Genomic DNA, 20,459 nt, shown 5'->3' on the forward strand with positions numbered 1-20,459 from the left:
CACACACTGAAATACAATAACAGCTAAAAGTGAGGGATGACTTCCTGCCAGACATTCATTATATTTAAGATAGGAGAGGTGCAGCAGCTTAGAAAACCAGAACTGAACCCTTGCCAACTTCAGGATGCCCTGCAGCTGCCAGTGTCTTACAAATCCATACTTTTTCAAATCCACTCTAGACCTGTAATCTTGTTCTGCTCTTCAGTTAGTAAGAGGAAGAAAATGAACTTTAGGCTCTCTTAGTTGTTACCTAACTAGGGCTCTGCACTTGTTGAGATTTTGCCTAAGAGGCACTGCTCAGCATTTTAGCAGAAACTTGCAAAGTAAGGCCAGTTTGTCACGTGTTGTTCTCTCCCTGTCTATCCTGGCTAGGAGGAAAGTTTCTTGTTGTGTTCAGAACAATGGTACCCAATAGCAGGGAGCAGACCTGCCTGCTGGAGGCCAGAAACCCAAGAGTCAGCTTGGGACCCTAGTGCAGTGCTGAGGAAGTAAAAGCATTCAACGTGCATCCCAGGCACCCCATACTCTGAGAAACGAGGGGCACAGTCCACTCTTGTTTGTGTTGTGTCCAGCTGTGCAAATGCATCCCCCACTCTGAATAGATGTTAGTGAGAACCTGTTCCTTAGCTCGCTCTAGCTGCTGCACCAAGTCTTCACGCTCATGGGCTGCAAAGTGTCGCACGCCGATTTCTTCGTCTCCGAGCCTTTGTTTGGCAATCGTCATCCTCAAGAGCTGCATTTTCCATTGGTAGAAAAAGAAAAAGGGACAGAGAATAAACAGATCCAAATAAAAACCAAAGGACACTAAGAAACTTTTGGAAGATAAGATACTTTCAAGAAATACTGGAGAAAGCACAAAACAAAGAAATTACTTGCCAGTATCATCCATTTTTTAAAAAATTAAAAATATAGATTGTAGTTAGTGTACACATGCACACACTGTTTAAGGCCTGGGCACTCTAAGCTGGATGTCTGGTGGAGCACTGCCACTGGGAGGAAACAAACTCTGGTTCCCATCAAAATTTAGCGAAGATTCAAAAATGATAACCCAATGCTGGAAGATCTGCTGAGATGGGAACTCTCCCACACTCATAACAATGAGGTGACATTATCAAGAGCCTTAAAAGTGTCCCTACCCAATGATCCAGTAACTCTAGTTTTGAAAATCTGGGCTAAGAATAATCCCAGACTGCTAACTTTAGGAAAAAATGAAAAAATAGATTGCACTGTTATTTAAAGAGTTTAAAAAAAAACAAAAAAAAAACTAGAAACAATGTCTAACAATAGTGGAATGTTTAGCAAACTACAGTGCAACCAACCAAGTGGCTAATTTGCAGCTGTCTGAAATGAGGCTTATGTGAACTAGGTAACACCAGATAACATGTCTATGATGCCATGTTAAGTGGGGGAAAAAAGAATACTAATGTTTCTATGCAGTATGACCAAAATTATACTAAGAACTCTCTCTCTCTCTCACACACACACAGAGAAAGAGAGAGAGAGAGAGAGAGAAAATGACCAAATGCAACCAAATATTAAAAATGTGTGTATTTCGGTGATGGTGAGACTGCTGCTATCTGCTTTTTACTTTCTAACTTTTTTTTTTTTTTTTTTGAGACGGAGTCTCGCTCTGTCGCCCAGGCTGGAGTGCAGTGGCACGATCTTGGCTCACTGTAAGCTCCGCCTCCTGGGTTCACGCCATCCTCCTGCCTCAGGCTCCCGAGTAGGTGGGACTACAGGCGCCCACCACCACGCCCAGTTAATTTTTTGTATTTTTAGTAGAGACGGGGTTTCACCATGTTAGCCAGGATGGTCTCGATCTCCTGACCTTGTGATCTGCCTGCCTCAGCCTCCCAAAGTGCTGGGATTACAGGCATAAGCCACCGTGCCCGGCCTTTACTTTCTAACTTTTAAAATATTCATTCACTGCATGAATTTCATAATATGCCTTTATTTATGTTTTAATATCCTCAGGAATAAAATTGCAGTCTTCCAAAACATAATTTTCCAAAAGATCCCTGCAGAACCCATAGCCTTCCTGGACTCCAGAGCCAAGACCCACCTGCAGCTCCAAACCTTCCAGGTGGGGCTGCAATGGAAACTGTGTGAGAGGCCCAAGAAGACCCCAGTGGTCTCAGAGCATCCCCTACCTGCCCATCACAACTCCAAGGATTGCCACTGAAGAGTGACTTTCAAAGGTTATGGCAGCACTTTCCAGTGTTTCTTTTATGGAGGTTTTAAGTCTGATTCCACACCTCCCCGTAGGGCAGATGTGGATGGGTTTCATATATGAATGGGAACCTGGGGACAGTTTTTCACTGTCACACAGATCCAACCCAGCCAGGAGTGCCTGTGGGGGACAATCTCTTCCTTGTTCCTGCATGAATCTTAAGGGATTCGTTGCCAGTCGAGAAAATGGCTTAATTTTCAGAGTCTCTGAAGGATTTATGGGCAGGTGAGAGATAGGAAGTTAATTTAAGCCAAGGGAGAATATTAACTAAATTGAAATAATAAATAACAGCAAGGAACTTTGAAAGAAATGATGACTAAAGAAAAGTGCATTTTCAAATGACACTTACTTTGGGTCCTTATTTGAAAACTACTCAGTTGAACTCAACAAATATTTACTGTGTCCCTACCAAGAGCAAAAGCACCATTGGGACTGGGTGGACAGTGTCCCAGGCAGGTGGAACAGACCGTGCAAAGGCAGGCAAAAGATGCAGGACGCTTAGATGTGCAGATGGCTGCACTTGCTGGAATCTGGTTATAAGCGATCCTCATTATCCATGGATTCTGTATTTGTGAATCTGCCTACTTGCTGAAATTTATTTTTAACCCCAAAATCAATATTTGCAGTGCTTTCATGGTCATTGTCAGACATGCAGAGAGTGGCAAAAAATTACAGTCACCCGACACACACGTTCCCACGGAGGTCAAACAAGGCCACATTCTGCCTTCTTGTTTCAGCCCTTGGATTGTAAACAAATGTCCTTTTCATGATCTAGTGAGTGCCACCACATTTGTCACATTTTTGTGCTTTTCACTGGTGACTTTGCTGTTTCACGTGGCTCCCACGCATAGTGCCAAAGTGCTGGATGTGCTTGCACTTAGTGTTATCAGTGCAAGAAGGCTGTGAAGTGCCTTATGGAGACAATATGTGTTAGAGAAACTTCCTCCAGGCATGAGTGACAGTGCTGTTGAACTCAGTTCAATGTTCATGAATTAACTGTATATGTCAAATAAGGTGATGTTAAACAGAGACACACATAAAACAAGGTTATGATTGATCAGTTGACAAAAATGTTGTGACCAGAGGCTTACAGGAACCTAACCCTGCATGTCTTCTAGGAGCAATGGTTCAGTATTCACTAATCCAGTAGTTGGCAGTGACTTCACAGAACAAATTTGTAGCAAAACTGGTAATTCCACTGAAAGCTGATATGCAAAAACTCTATCACATCACACAACTCTTGGCTTGGGACATCAGAACTCCAAAAGTGGATACACAGGAAGGCAAACGACAAGCCAAACAAAACAATGTCTATCAGATCTGAGGGTCTAGGAACAAGAAAACTCCTGCCTTTCAGTATGAGGCCAACAGGAGGCTCAGGTCGTGTCTTCAAAAGCAGGGTATTTTTCTTGGTCTATGAAAAGCCATACTGACAGCCTGAACTTTAAGTTACAAAACACTGTGGTTTTCCATTCCCAATATGCTTCACTGAGCACTTAATTTAGAATTGCGCAATTATGTTTGCTTAATGCCAATTAATTATTAAACATGTTTATTGAGGTCTGACAGCCATATGAGAGTCATCTTTTATATACTGGATGCCTGTTAAGCTTCAATAAATATGTTAACAATCATTTGGTGTTTAATGTGCATACAATATCGGCTGTTAAATCTCAGGGCTGGACTGGTTGAAACACTTATTTTTAAAAGTGAGGCCCAAGTTGGTAATAGCTGGATCATTTGTTGTGTCTGAAGCTTAAGTGCAGTCAGCTGAGGGGGTCTAAGGACGTCACCGCAGAGGAGATGGCAGAGCCCCAGGGAGAAGGCTCCTGCCTTCCGAGCTGACAGCTGGTGTGCACTGGAGTTGGCCCACCTAGGGCCTGCATCCTGGCCCCACAGTCTGTGAGCTGTGCAACCTCAGGACTTGTCTGAACTTCCTGGAGTCTCAGTATCCTTCTCTGTAAAAACACAGCAGTAAAAGTGTAGCCTCAGAGAAGTGCTGTAGGCATGAAGTGAGAGAGTGGGGTTGAGTTAAATGAACACTGAACTCAGGGGAGTTCAAATAGTCATATATATGAGTCTGGGGATTAAAAAGAGGAGGAAAGAGAGGATGAGAGAGAAATAAACCAAAACGTTGGGTGATTCTCCCAATTCCTATGCTCAATATCCCTGCTGGAGAGTGAGGGGTGACAGTGACTGATAATATATTTATGCAAAGTCACACTATTCTATTTTTACATAATACCGCTATTCCAAAGCATATATACATCATGCAAGTTTTGGACCATTTCAAAGGACCATCAGGGGGAATTCTGGCTACATACAAGTTTCTGCCTCTTACATGCTGACTTCAGAACCTAACCCTAAGTAAGAAAAGATGGGACTTCTCTTCGATACTTAGCACAGGCCCTGGAGCATATAATGTGTTTAATAAGTAAATAATAAATGTTAGGGGCTCTTGTGATTATTGTAATTATCATCATCATCCTCCTCCATGTATGTTTCCCCACACAGAAGCCCACGAGGGAAGTCCCACCTTTCTTCTAAGCTGGAGAAAGCAGAGCTCCCGAGCCAATCTTATCTATGTAGTGCAGGCAAATGATGTTGATTTTCCACCTTGGAAAATGGCTATGAAGCAACTGCTCAGGGCACTTAATTTCCTCAAACAGGGCCATCAAAACTGCACAGCCAGCCTCCCTGGGCCAACCCACAAAGTGGATCAGTGCCTTGCACAGCACCCGCGCCGCCACCAATAGACGCATTCAGTTGCTGATTTAGATAGAAATAAATGTTTATGAATGAATTATGGGTGTGAGTCGTCAGCTTGCGGATGAGGTGCAGCTGCAGCTGGGAAGTGGCTGAGGGACATGGCTGCAAAACAAAGTGGTAAAATGGCTTCTGGGTGTCCTGTCCCCAACTCTGCCAAGGGCCTGATCAGTCTGTCCTCCATGAAGCCTGCCCAGGCCTCCCAAGTCAGAATGACTTGCTCCTTCCTTGATCTCTTCTTAGCCTTTGTCTCTCACAGTCCTCAACATTCTCTACCTCATCCTATTTTCATTTACCTGAATCTGTTTTACCCAACAGTGAGAGGCAGCCAGGTGCAGCAGCAGCTATTTTCCAGGTGTCATCTCCGTTCAGATCCAGCTTCTGCTAATCCTAGCTATGTGCCCTTGGCAAGCTTCTAACCCTGGTGGGCTACATGTGACTTGTTTAAAAAAAAAATGGATAAAATCTATCTTGCAGACAGGACAGCCATGTATGGCTGCCCAGGCTGTGCACTGCACAATTCCATCTGTGGAGATCACTTTACCACAATAGGAAGATACAATGCAATGATCACTGTCCATGTAACTTCATGAGCTTTCAAAGTGCAATCCCCAGTTACAGTTTGTATAGTCACAATTCTTACACAGTAGCTGTCAATTTGCCAGAGCTATCGAGAGGGTCAGATGAAAGAATTATTAACAGGAAGTGGATGCTAGCCCTTTCTTGCCCCCAGTCCCCGTGTACTGCTGCAGATAGCACACCTGGGGAGAGGTCAGCACCAAAAGGCATTTATTAAACATTCATCTGGAGTGGCGCTGTGCTGGGCAACTCAAAAACAAGACCCTGCCTATTATTTCTTTACTTTTCCTGTTAGTTTCCTCCACATCCTCTCCAAATGCCCCCTGACCTTTTGCAAATACCTTCAAAAAAACTGGACATGAGAGATTAAAAAGGCTCCAAGTGGGCCACCTATTGTGTACACCAGAGTCCAAATTCCTAGATTTATATGACATTCCAGTTTTAGTTTCAAACAAAATAATTTGTCACTTAAAACAAAGCACATCAAAACAGTAGTTTTCATCCTCCTACCCTGGAGATCATCACGCACACACTCATTAGTGTGTATACGGATGTCTCCCAGTTAACAAGCTCCCAATGTAGTCCAAGCGAGCAGTGTGCTAGCAGCTTTCCTTACACCACTGACAGATACCCCCAAGTGGCTCTTCACAGCACTGAGATCCGCACAGAGCCTCTACTAGGGCTGAAGAGGCACAATATGACCTGCTCCCACCTGCCTCCTGACCCCATTTCTAACCATCCCCCTATGTCTGTGCTCCAGCCATGACGGCTTCCCTCCCTTGTCCGAAACATGCCACTCTCATGTCTGTCCCTGGGCCTTTGCACTTCCTCTGCCTTTGGAAGAGCCCACTCACAGGTCTGTCCAGAACCAGCTTCTTTTGTCTCATTCAGGTCAGATCAAATCTCCCCTCTCTGAGAAGCCTTCTCTGCACATTATCACTAGAGGCATTCATCCCCAAGCCACTCTCAATCCACACTGCCCTGCCTCTCTGTCTTCATCATACTTACCAGAAATAATCGCGTTCATCTGCTTGTGTCTACCCCACTTCAGCTCCATCATGGCATGAACCTTGCTTGTCATATGCACTGAAACACCTTGTCCTCCACAACCATGTCTGGCTAACCATAGCCCGTCCTCAAATACTTCTTAGATCTATTAAATAGGAAGCCCTCATTCTGTGCTCCCCACAACTCTCAGAGGCAGACATTGTCATCTCCTCTTTACAGTAGCGAGAACCCCCTGAGAGGTTGGCACATGGCTCTGAGGCCAGTGTTAACTGGCCAAAAGCTTCAGGTTGAGGGCACTGTGGCCCACTGGGAACCATGTACAAATCAATGGGCCGGGCCAGGCGTGGTGGCTGATGCCTGTAATCCCAGCACTTTGGGAGGCTGAGACAGGTGGATCACTTGAGGTCAGGAGGTCGAGGACAGCCTGGCCAACATGGTAAAACTCCGTCTCAACTAAAAATACAAAAACTAACTGGGCATGGTGGCGTGCACCTGTAGTCCCAGCTACTCAGGAGGCTGAGGCAGTTGAATTGCTTGAACCCGGGAAGCGGAGGTTGCAGTGAGCCGAGATCACATACTGCACTCCAGCCTGGGTGACAGAGCAAGACTCCATCTCAAAATAAAATAAAATAAAATAAAATAAAATAAAAATAAAAATCAGTGGGCCACAGTGCCCTGGGCCCAAAGCTTTTGGCCAGGTAACACTTAGCACTAATGTGCCATGCTATGCACTATCCTAGGTGCTGATCCCCATTCACCCATTTAAGTCCACTAAGCACCCTTGGCAGGTATTGTTGCTATCCTTATTTGCGCATGAGAAGCTGAGACATAGAGAGGTGGAGGAACTCGCCTATGTCACAAATCTTATAAATGGCAGTCAGGAATTGAGCCCTGGCAGTTCAGGGCTCTGAGGTCTATGCTGCGCTGCCTCTTTTCACAACGGTGGCAACAATACCTGCACAGCAGCTCCCCTGGAGAATGTGCTCTATGTCAAGTGCTTTATAGAACTTTCTTTATTTAATCCTCACAAAAGGCAAACTGCATGTCTTCCCGCACCAAGCCCCTGACACCCTAAGCTCGCTCCCCTCACAGGGTCTTTGGACTTCACACCCCATGTCCCTATATCTGACCCTTCCCACCACACTTCCTTCAGGGCTCTGTGTCACGCACATGCACGGAGGGCCTTCCCTGACCACCTGATACAAACAGCATCCCTGTCCCACCTGGGCTGCACTCTCTAGCCCCTTATCCTGCTTTAGTTTTTTACTTAGCACGTATCACCTCCTGACATATTATACCGCAGTTCATCAAATATAAGACTCCATCAACTTTAAGAGCCACCACTGTGCACCTCTAAAAAGAATAAAAAGTGCCAGTCGTAACTACACAATACCGACTGTATCAGAGATGTCCAAATGTGAAAAACTGTGCATCTTGGAATCTGTGAAATATGATTTATTTGCTTACTGTCCATCTGCCCCCACTAGAACGAAACCCCCATGGGAGCAGGGACTCATTGATATTGTTTGCTGTTAGCCCTAGACCAGTCTGTCCTCAACAAATACATGTTGAAATGAATTGCACCGAACCAGCCTCCATGAGGCAAGTACTACTGCTATCCCCATTGTACAGATGAGAACAACTAAGGCACGAAGAAGTCAAGCAATTGTCCCAAGATCACACAGCTAAGGAGCCCCTGAATCACTGTCAGATAGTTCAGCACATGTTGCTCCCAGAGCCAAAATCTTTAGTGTCCCATCAAGCAGTTTTAAAGAAGCTCTGATTTATTTTCATTTTAGTGTGTAATTTGGATATGGTGTATGATAAAATAAGTCTTGGGCAGAGATATCTTTCAGAATCAGTTCTCCACTAGGAGGTGTAATTATGTCCACAGTCTATGGGATGAATATCTGAAAACCATGCTGTTTTGGTCACGTGGTCTACCCAGACTATGAGCTCATGTAAGCCATGACAGGCTCAAATAAGGTATCTGAAGACCAAGTGTATCCAATTCACTTACGAATAAAACATTAGAGACTGCTGAACTAGACTGGCCGCTTGCTGGACTCGCTGAGCATTGCCTATAGTTCATAATCAAGATCCCAAGTAGAGCAAGACATGATAGGGCTGGGAGGTGGGGTGCGGTGAAGGGCCCTTCTCACTCATTGTAATTCCTCATAATTAATTTCTATAGTGCCCCAAGGTGAGAGCTTTTCATTAGAGTGCCATCTTCACTTCAGTTTCTTGCAGGCTAGGACATCTCTCTGCTCCCTTTGAAGCATAAAGTGAACCAGCTTCCGAAGAGCTCTCTGATCCCTCATCCTGGACCATGACAAACATCCACAGCTGAGCACTCCTTTTTAACGAAGTGTACTTTAATTAGTCACGTGCACACTCATTGGTCTGTCTTTATTGGCTTGTAGCTGTATCTTAATTGGTTTGCTCACCAAATTCATCCAAAAGTCCCATGTCAATAGAGTTATGTTCACAGAAGGTCTCTATCATTTCATGGCACTAATGACAGATAAAACAGAGGTACCTAAAGACCTTCAGCTGGTATAACATAAAGCTCATTATTAAGGGCAAAACCCTGTGTTTATGCAATATCACAACAGCTAAATTTAAATTTGCCAGCAGGGGCCCAGGAAGTGTAAATGTGTGACATTGGTAGGAGCATTTGCCTACCGCAAACTTCCTTGCTTTTGAATACATCGCACTGTATTATTGGTCCTCTGCATGAAAGTACCATAATCTTTAAAGTAAACAGACAAGAAGACCAACTGCCATCTGTCCCAGTGGGAACATGAATTGCCGCTTCTGGCATATCCTATTAGGTGCTTATTCCACAAGGAGCACACAAAATGCAAGCAAGTTCCCAGGGGCTTGGCACCAAAGCAATAACGCTTGATGCTGGCGAAGTCGAGGCTGGTGATTAGGAGGGCTGACTTTTGGGGATCCATCTGCCACATGCCAGGTGTCTCACCACGATCATTGTCTCTACTTGGGGGGACATATCTAGTTCACTGGAAATAGCTGATCAATAGAGAGGAAGATCTTAAGATTTCTGGTGGAATTCTTGCACAAGTGGATTCTAAGTCAATATGGGTGCATGTTATGCTAAAGACAACAGCAACACTTACCCTCTGTTAAGTGCTTGCTAGGTGTTATGCACCATGCAACACCCTTTACAAACGATATTGCATGCAAGTCCATCCCTAAATCATTAAATCTCATCGTCCTGTTCTCTTTTCTTCTCAGACTAAGCACTGTCTGATGAAATTACTTACCTATTTTATTTTCTTATTATCTACTCCCCAACTAGAATATCAGTACCATGGGAGCTAGTACCCTGTCTTTCTTATTCTTTGATGTGTCCTCAGCTGCTTTGATGTGTCCTCAGCTGCTAGAATGTTAATTAGCATGTAGGAAGTCCCCAGTTATGTGGCGAATAAATGATGTGGTGAATAAATGATTAAACAATTCGATGAGAGGCATTATTATTGCCACTTTACAGATGAGGAAACTGAGGCCTGGAGAGAAAACTGACTTGCCGAAGGCCACAGACAATAACTGGCAGAACGAGAACATAAACCTGGGTCTGACAATCTTAAAAGGTGGACCTCTTGGGCTGCACTACACTGCTCCACTTCACAGAGACAGGCTGGAGCTATCTTTTCCTAGAGTCCAAATATTTCCAAGTTCAGTGACTTCACTTTGGTAACCTGACATTTGTCATGGTACCAGTATTTATCACACAGACATTGGCAAAATGTTACAAGTCAGGCTTCTTTCAGAGAGCTGGTTCAGGAGCACACCTCAGGGTACAGTAGTCCCCCTAATCCTTGGTATCAGTTACCTGCGGTCAACCGTGGTCTGGAAATATTAAATGGAAAATCCCAGAAATAAAAAATTCATAAGATTTATATCGCATGCCATTCTGAGTAGCATGATGAAATCTCGTGTCCCAGTCTGTCCCACCTGGCCCTGCTGGAGAGATACAAATCCTTCCTTTGTCCAGGGTCCATGCTGTCTACGCTACCCACCCCTTAGTCACTGAGTAGCCATTTCAGGTATCAGGTCAACTGTCACAGTATTGCAGTGCTTGTGTTTAAGGAACCCTTATTTTACTTAATAATGCCCCGGCCAGGCACAGTGCTAACACCTGTAATCCCAGCACTTTGGGAGGCCGAGGTGGGTGGATCATGAGGTCAAGAGATCGAGACCATCCTGGCTAACATGGTGAATCTCCGTCTCTACTAAAACTATAAAAATTAGCTGGGCGTGGTGGCGCGTGCCTGTAGTCCCAGCTACTCAGGAGGCTGAGGCAGGAGAATCGCTTGAACCCGGGAGGTGGAGGTTGCAGTGAGCTGAGATTGCACCACTGCGCTCCAGCCTGGTGACAGAGTGAGACTCCATCTCAAATAAATAAATAAATAAATAAATAAATAAATAAATAAATAAAATAAAATAAAATAAAAAATAATGACCCCAAACACAGATTGCACCACTACACTCCAGCCTGGCAACAGAGCGAGACTCCATCTCAAAAAAATAAACAAATAAATACAATAAATAATGACCCCAAACACAAGAGCAGTGATGCTGGCAACTTGGACATGCCAAAGAGAAGCCACATACTGCTTCTTTTAAGTGAAAAGGTGAAAGTTCTCGACTTAAGGAAAAAAAAAATCATATGCTGAGGTTGCTAAGATCTGCAATAAGAACCAATCTTCTATCCATGAAATTGTCAAGAAGGAAAGAGAAATCTGTGCTAGTTTTGCTGCTGCACCTCAAACTACAAAAGCTACAGCCACAGTGCATAAGTGCTCAGTGAAGATGGAAAAGGCATTACATTCGTAGGTAGAAGACATGAAGAGAAATGGGCTCTGATTGATGGCAACCGAGAGCTGCACTAACCCAGGTTTCAGGCATCCACTGGGGGTCTTGGGAAGTATCCCCCAGATAAGGAAGGACTGCTGTCTTTGTGATTCCAATGTCCTCTGCTAGTTCTGCTGTTTGACCTACTAATCCTTAAATTCTCCAAGACCCCTTTTTTCCTCCTGATCCCCTTTTCCTGAATCCACTCTTTTCTTAATGCCCAGAAGAGGAAGCAGGCTAACCTCTGCGGCAGGCCGAGGGGAGCTGCCACTGTCTCTGTGGCCCCAGCACTGCCTGAGTCTTTCCTCATTCCTTATAGACTGACACTCTGAGAGCCCTGGGCAACGTGCAAAGCTTTTCAAGGGTAATGCGTGGCTTTGTGAGCCCTCCTTTTCCCAGAGGGCTCCTCTAACCTTGTTAATCTTTAAGAACTGTAATTTTTAAGGAAGGGGAGGGTATCCGGTAGGTTTCCCTTTTCACATCTCTCATCTGGTTTGGCTTGGAAGTTTGTGTTAGTTTGGGAGCCTGAGAAATTCCTGCGCACTGGACAGAGATAGCAGGAGGTAATCAATCACACAGGCCCCCCATCACAGGACACCCATATTGGCACAAGAACGCTGCCCCCTGCCCCATGTGAGAGCTAAGCTGCTTGGAAGCCAGGGTGGCAACAAATCTTTCAGGAGGCTATTTGGAAATGCTTTATGGCCCATAGGGTTACAAGGCTCTAGCTGAACAAATGGAAAAATTAGTCTACCCTAAAATATCCAAGGCAAGTAATTTCCTATCACCTTGTTTTTCAAACGTACTTAACATCTAGAATCTGGGCTTCCCAAAATATAGATAAGGGTCATCAGTTAAAACGGCAACTCAGAGATAAAAATCTTCCACTTTAACAGCCACTCATAAAATGACGCCATCAGCCCTGCTGTTTGGCCTCAGAGTTAGGCGTCCAAAAACAGCAATTATTAAGTATTCTTGAACTTAACAGACTTGAACCAGTCAAGGAGCAGGACACTTATCCCTTGTCCCCCAAGGCTCAGCAACTGACCCTCTGCTCTCTCCACAGAAGCTTCTCAAATACATGTATCTGGGGTTAGTACCCCCTCTGTTGGGACAGTTTGCTTTTCTGGTTCCTTTCTCCAAATTTCTAAACTACTTCTTACTCCACAAAGTACTGATGACAACCAGATGGTAGTTGGTCTGTTTATTTCTTGCATACTTTTTTTTTTCTTTTTCTCTTCCTCTTCCTTGAATCATTTTGCTCTTCTTTTTGTTCCCTTTATTCATTCATTTCACTCATTCATTTATTCCATTCCATTCCTTCAATAGAGATTATATAATACCTACCTATCAAGAACTAAGAATGCTAATTTATAGGATACAGATGGAAATTCGGCCCTCAAAGAGCTTGCCCTTGGGGCTGGCGGTGCCACACAAGTGAGAAGCAGAGGGGCAGAGCAGGACATTGCAGGTTGCACGGGACTGACACCTAAGAGCTGGAGAAGGCTGCATTTGACTTATGACCTGGGAGAGGAGCAGAAGCTTGCAGGGGAGGTAAAGGGGAAGAGTATTCCAGATTGAGCAAACAGCAGGCACAAAGGTCCTGTGGCCACAGGCAGTGTAGCACAGCAAAGGGGCTGAAATTAGTGCTCTAGGGCTCAAGTAAGGGGTGACCAGGAGCAAGGATGTGGCTGCAGAAATCAGTAGGGGTCAGATCATGGGGGCCTAGCACACCATGATCATGGAGGCCTAGGCACCAGGAGGTAGAACTGAATGCAGAAAGTGATGGAAGAGTTGGAGTAGAAAGTGCCATAATTAATTCAAAAAAATTTGAAGGTTTAACTCATTCTCTACCACATAGTCACAGTTACCTGGGAACGGGGGCTTCTGAGGTTCTCAAGAAAGCCTGGTGCCATTATGGAATGAGTAATCTGGCCTCCGGTGGGGGTTGGGGGAAGGATGATCATGACTCACATGAGCCTGAAAATAAACCAGCCCTGTAACTTTAGAGGCAAATGAGAATAAATGGAATCTCTGGGGCTTACTGCAGTTAGACTTTTTTTTTTAGGGAGAGAGGCCAGATACTGAAATGGGGAGGTCTGCTGAACAATAGAACATCTTCCCCTGCCCCTTTTGGCAGGCAAATTTCTTTACAGGCCATGAATAGCAGTCACTAAATTCTAAACCTAAGGTGAGAAGACAAAGTTTGATAAATGTGCCCAGGTACTGGAATAAAGACTCAGAGAGCATGCAGATCAGAAAGTTCAGACTGTGACCACCTGTGCTCAGTGTTACACACATAAACATGCTCTCTCACACACAGTAACACACTCACACACATGCCCTCCCTTTCTTTTCTTTCTTTTTGAAAGAGATGGGGTCTCACTCTGTCATCCATGCTAGAGTGCATTGGCATGATCATGGTTCTCTGCAGCCTCAACCTCCTGGGCTCAAACAATCCTCCGGCCTCAGCCTCCTGAGTAGCTGGGACTACAAGCGCGTGCCACCACGCCTGGCTGCTCTCTCTTTGTTTCCATGAACTGTCAGTTGCAAACGTCAATTCCTAAAATTCTCATACCTAAAAGGCAAAAGAATTGAAAGTGACCAAAAGATGAGACAGGAGCATATTTAGGAAAGTTGAGGGGAGGAGCAGCTCAGGAAAAAAAAAAGAAATAAAATAGAAAAAATATGTTATCAGTCAGTCAAGAAGAGTCACAGATCCAAAAGTCACATCTTAAATATGTTTCAGTATTTCATGGGTTTATAAACTCCTCTAGTATTTTCATGGGCTTAAAGAAAACTATTGCATACATTTTGTTTTATTCTCTAGAAAATCTTGCCCTGCTGCTATCACTTGAGGAAGTGAGTAAGAAGGTCTGTCCTTTAATTATTGACCAAACACCTAGGTTACGGAGCTTAAATCCTTTTAATGATGAATAAAACCACATGAGGGGCCAGATTAGCTTGTCCAGTGTTAATCAGAGCCTTTCCTGGACATTCTTTCCCACCTTCTATTTCATGACTAGGAATAGTAAAGCCTAAGTTTTCAAATTTATGTTAAATCCAAGAGGTTAAAAAAAATTTAAGGCCAGTTAAGTGGAGAAGAAGCTGTGTAAGGAAGGCTTACTAGATGTTTATATGCCCTCAAGTCAGGACTCTCAAGCCAGCAGTATGCAGCATCCTCTCTGAAGTCTTATTATGGAAGAGCTCTCTGGATGACCCAGGCAATTCTATGCATATTTTAAAGAGTGAGCATTTTTCAAAATGGCTCCTTCTAATAACCAACAACTCCCAGCAATGATGAAAGTCACCATCATTTGTCAAGCAATTTGGTAACATCTAAAAACATTTCCCCAAGAACTGCTCCCCTCCAACACACCACACACACACACACACACACATACACTATAGTCTTCTTGAGTCCACTTTCAAAGCCATCTCTGTTGCAAAAGCCACCTCTGGCAAGGAGTTGGAAATGAATCAATCTTGGCAAAACGGGAAATGATTTGGGAGGACAGAATTAAACTTGGGTAGTTTTTCTTTCCTTTCTCAGTTGTACTTTTGTTCATAGCTTCAGCTGGGAGAGAGAGTGCACACATTTAGTTGGGAGTTTATGAGTTCATATTTTATAATTAACGTTGCCAACAGGGGAGTTTGATTAATACCAAGCAGTGGATTTTGAGCAATGTTCCATACAAATTGCCAAATTTAGCAATAAAATAAATTGGTTATGCGAACATAATTAGTAGGATGACTACTTAAAATTCAAAACCGAATGTGAATAATTCCAAATCATCTGAGCCACAAATCCATTATTTGTATATAAGGGCGAAAGTATAACATTTGGGTTTTATTTTGCCCTCAACCACAGTGTTATTCACCACCAAGTTGAACATAATCAAACTTGCACAATGGGTTGTGGCAATATTTTAGAGCCACTGAGAAACACACATATACATGCGTGCACACACACAAAGGGAATGTAAAAAGGTAAGATACGCTAAACTACGAATTTTCATTATAAATTTAAAAATCTATAACAAACTTTTCAACAAATGCCGCATTACATTTTTCCGATGTGTAATATATAAACCTCGAACGCACAATTTTGCAGCAGAGCTTTTTCCCTGTAAATACTCACAGTACCTTGTTGTCGCCCTGGACTTCTCCAAGCCTTTGCTGAAGTTCTTTAATTTCTTCTCCCAGATGTTTATTTCGGTCCTGAGAATCTCTCAATAGTTGTGCAAGATTAGCCTAGAAATATCAACACATTATGAAATACAATCAGAAATGGAGGAGTGGATAAATGCAGGGCTTCATTGGGCTTGTGGATGCTGGTGTCTAACCCCAGCTGAACCACACAAAGCCCGTTATAGTAAACACATATATGAATGCAGCCAGTGTGTGAATCACACCACTACAATGGCATGCAGGAAAATGAAGTTGGCCATGAACCTCAATTTGGAGATATTCTTTGTTTACAGAATGGCTCACAGAGGGTACTTGAACAAGCAATGGAAGAGACAGTCTTATTTGCCTTAAACAAAAAAAAAAATTGTGAGGCTGAGGCAGGAGAATTGCTTGAGCCCGGGAGGCGGAGGTTGCAGTAAGCTGAGATTGTGCCACTGCACTCCAGCCTGGGTGACAGAGCAAGACTCCATTTCAAAAAAAAAAAAAAAAAAAAAAAGAGAGAGAGAAAATTTATCACTAAAAATCTGGAAAAAGGACATAGGGTTCAATTGTAAAATTTGGGCCAGGCCAACAACATAGAAAAAGTTTCATTTTCTTGTTTGGATAGCTTCTTATTCTTCAAATATATGTTGTCTCATGAGCTTTCATGTGTGACCTCAATGCCTAGAATTTTGATTACAATTCTAGGGGGCGGCCAGAGAAGAGGTCAGTGACGAGCAACAATCTCTGAAATCAGGATCCAGAAGAAATGCAACAGTTTCCTGGGCTGGTTTTCCCCTTCTTTATTTCCTTATTCTACCTCACATAGTACTAAATAGCCAGGATAATCACCCTTCATTCCCATCTTCATGACATCATCCTTTCCTTAAGATTTGCCTCCTGTTGGGATCCAGGTCCCTCCGGTCTCCATGGCCAGTTCATCAGCCAGCCTCCCCTTTTGGTGTGGCTCCATCTCACAGCCTCATGGTCCCTTTCCCCAGAGCATGCAGACACCTTTTACCATATCCTCACCCCTTACCCACATTTCCTGAACCTGGGATTCCTGGCCGCCCATCTAGCTACCTATTCGAGTCTTTTACTCACAGTCCTCGCTCACATGGCTTCTTGTTCTCCCATACTATTCTTACTTTGCTAATGGACTTGCCCTAATTCTCACCTGACTTATCACATTCTTACTGAACCTTAGCAGGAAGAGACTGCAAGCTACTGAAAGGCAGAGATTCTGCTTTCTGCTTCCTCTGCTTCCATGTGCGTTGTTCCAGACAGTGCTCAGGTACCGACAAGTGTTTTAAAAGCTCATGATGAATAAGTGAACGAAGAAAGGAGGGAAGGAAGCAAGTAAGCAATCCAAACAGGCCTCCTGGAAGGGGGAATCATTCAAGGAGAGTCAAACGAGGGATATTAGAGATGATCTTAATATGAAAGAATCCCTTCCTGCTGCAGCTGAAGAAACCCAAATCCAGAGAGGTTAGGGAACTAACCCGACTGGAATGGCTACATTTCCAAAGACTTCAATGCTAATACTTTGGGGAATATGTAACTATGGTGGGTACTAAAAAGAGAATTAAAGGGAAAAGAAGATAACGATTACATGTTGGCTGACCTCCCGTATCCCATTTGTTGGGATATCCTGTTGTCTTACCTACTAGGTCTCCCCACCTCATGCTCACCTCCCTGTGGTCCCCCACACAGACCAGGCATGATCCTATTTCAGTGCCAGGGCCCTATTCTCTCTGTTTGGAATGCTCTCCCTCCAGAGAGCCTCTTGGTTCACTTTGTCACCTCCTTCAGTCTTGCTCAAAGGTCACCGTCTCAACAGGGTCCATCTTAACCGATCGATTTAATACTGAAACCTTCCCCGGTGCTACCTTAAATTTTTTTCTGGAGCACTTGCCATCTGTTATCATTTACTTCATGGTTCATTGCTTACTGTTGACTCCTTGTCTCCCTCTCCTTACTAAAACATAAGTTCCATGAAGGGCAAGGAACTTCGTTGTCTCTACTGACCTCTCCCAAGCACCTAGTAGATGCTCCATAACTATTTTTAAAATAAGAGGCAATAAGCTGAGCGTGGAGGTTGCACTCTCCCTAGGAGAGATCAGGAATAATAAGAGTGTACCAAGACTGAAACCAATGCCTGGCATGGAGACTTGCATAGAAAATCATTCATCCCTGGCTGGCTGCCATGGCTCACACCTGTAATCCCAGCCCTTCGGGAGGCCGACACGGGTGGATCACCTGAGGTCAGGAGTTCAAGACCAGCCTAGCCAACATGGTGAAACTCTGTCTCTACTAAAAAATACAGAAATTAGCCAGGCGTAGTGGCACATGCCTAGAGTCCCAGCTACAGTGGAGGCTGAGGTGGGAGAATCCCTTGAACTGGGATGGTGGAGATGGTGGAGGCTTCAGTGAGCTGAGATGGTGCCACTGAACTCCAGCCTGGGCAACAAAGAGAGACTCCTGTCTCAAAAAAAAAAAGAAAAAAAAAAGAAAAACATTCATCCCCTTTGGCTGGATTTAATCAAGCCCTGATCTCTACTCACTTATTTGAGAACATTACTCAGTAACTCCATCAAATTTTTCAGCCCCCTATTTGCAAAGCTCCCATCTTGTAATATTTGAGTTCTAATTTTCCCAGATTTCTGTTCTCCTAAGACAAAAATTTACTGATGGATGAGGAAAATCAAAACCTATTTTGTAGGTAGGAAAGCAAAGAAACATGAGACACTGTGAACAAATGACTGCCTTTGGAAATTTCCCTGAATGGGAGGAATCAGAGAGACGAGGCTGCATTCTGATCATGCCACTTCCTGGGTTGGGTGACCTGGCAGGAGTTTCTTAATCTCTTGGGTCTCCCATCTGTAAGACGGAGCTAGCAACACATAGTTATTTGATCTTTAAATAATGAACAAAGAATGCCTACCATAGTGCCTGGCATCCTGTGTGAGCTCACTAAAGGTGGGTTACCTCCCTCAACTGTGCCCACTCCATGGCTCCTACTCCAACGCTCAGTGAACAGAGCTGTGCAAATGCAGCGAAGGCCTCCTTGGACACAGCTGACTCCTTTGCAATCCTGCCCCTTTATTGTTGATTATTTGTTCATTCATTTATCTGACAAATATTTATTGGGAACCTGGCATCTGCCTGGCACTGTTTTAGACCTGGAGATACAGCAGCAAACAATACAGACAAAACCCTTGCCCTTAGAAACTGACATTGAATGGGTGACATTACATTAACTACATTATATTACAATAGAATATATAATGAATCCGTGTGCTAGATGATAACATGCTGCAGAGAAAAATAAAGCAGGCAAAGGGAATAGAATGTGTTGGAAGAAAGGGCCACAGAAGGTTTCACTGAGAAGGCCACATTTACATCAAGACTTGAAAAAGGAGAGAGAGAGAGCCTTGCAGATATCTTGGAGAAAAAGTCCCAGACAGGGGAAAAGGCAAACAGGCTTCCCTCTCTCCCTCTCCCCATCACATCTCAAAACTTCCATTTGAAAGCGCAGCTCAAGGCCACAAGAGCAGGCTGACCACAAGGACTACAGCGAAGTTGAGAGATGACTCAATTCTTGATTTTCTTTTCCTGGTTCCCCCTCTCCATCCACAGCTCTCCTTCCTTAGCTCAAGGTGTCACATGTGGGCGGCCTCTGCCTTTCCTCCATGGAACTCCAGAACATTCCCCAGACATTAGCTCATTGATCCTTTTCCCTGGCAGCAAACATAATCCCTCCCTACCAGATGGAGGGCCAGGCCACTGGGCAGCAGTGACTGTCCCTGGGGAGCAGTGGGAGGAGCAGCCCAGCGCTTGCTCGGTCTGGGAGCTGGCTGCCAACTGCACATTCAGGTGAATCTCAGCATCCCCATCTGGAGAAGATGCAGCAAAATTCACCTAAACCTTCATTTAGCAGAAGAGAGGTCCAAAGAAATGTCTGTAAGGGCAACAATGAAAACGTAAAAAAAGACAAGGGAAAAAAATCTCCAACCTCCCTAAGCTTCCCTTTTTAAATCAATATTTCCTTAGTCTCTGGGGGGCAGGAAGACCCTGACATTCACTGACCAATGTAACTGCAGTGGCTACATTGGTAGCTACTGTATGGGTAAACCAGTACAACTCAATCTATTGGTGGGAAAAGAGTTCTCTTTTCTCAATCCATAATAGATCAATACTTTTGTAAAATCTAATAAAAATGAGTTACTAGGCAAATAAATTTAAGAAGACAAGAAGATAAAACCCCAAGTGTGTATCATTAGATTCAACAGACATAAAACCATGCTGTCAAATTGCTATAAAAGTTTCTGAACACTTACTCTCAATTTCTGTATGTATCTTGTCATGGACCAGAAACAATTAGGTTGCAGCCTGGCCCTGGTCCTTGGGCCTCACTTTAAAAAGCATTGAGCTCAAATGGTTTTCCTAGGGATATGGAAACTAGAGTAAAGAAGACACTCAGTATAAAAATCAGTCAATAATTCCAGTGATGGCCAGGACGGAGGGCAGGGCTGCTTTAGGAAACAAGTTATTTAGAGACCTAGTGATGTGATTATTGAAAATTATTTACTCTGGAGCCTGGCTGAAAAGAAATCTACTAAGAGCCAGCATTTCTACATTAGCTGCAAAACAATGGTTTATTAAAATTGCAATCCTCCAAGTGAGTTCACTGTAAATCTACCCCAGCCCTAAACTTGACCCCTGGAGTACAGTGGGGTGGGGGTGGCACCACTGCTTCAAAGCAGGTGACTGTAATTTTCTTTTACCTTTAACAGGCTAGATTCCTTGTCAACATACAATTCTTTTC

At 43.9% G+C, this 20,459-nt stretch overlaps 1 protein-coding gene across 4 annotated transcripts in view; it reads right to left on the reverse strand.

Moving 5' to 3' along the window:
• The window catches only part of CCDC149 (coiled-coil domain containing 149), a 109,923-nt gene that overhangs the window by 31,350 nt on the left and 58,114 nt on the right, over window positions 1-20,459 (reverse strand). For all 4 annotated transcript variants that reach the window (XM_019025782.4, XM_063705219.1, XM_004038498.5 and 1 more), the window contains 2 exons: window positions 15,608-15,715; window positions 617-733 (listed from right to left, as the gene is read on the reverse strand). In XM_019025782.4, coding sequence (XP_018881327.1) covers window positions 617-733; window positions 15,608-15,715 — 225 coding nt within the window. The remainder of the gene's footprint in view (window positions 1-616; window positions 734-15,607; window positions 15,716-20,459) is intronic.

This window comes from Gorilla gorilla, chromosome 3 (genome assembly GCF_029281585.2).
Source record: "Gorilla gorilla gorilla isolate KB3781 chromosome 3, NHGRI_mGorGor1-v2.1_pri, whole genome shotgun sequence".
In the NCBI taxonomy this organism is placed as follows: Eukaryota; Metazoa; Chordata; class Mammalia; order Primates; family Hominidae; genus Gorilla; species Gorilla gorilla.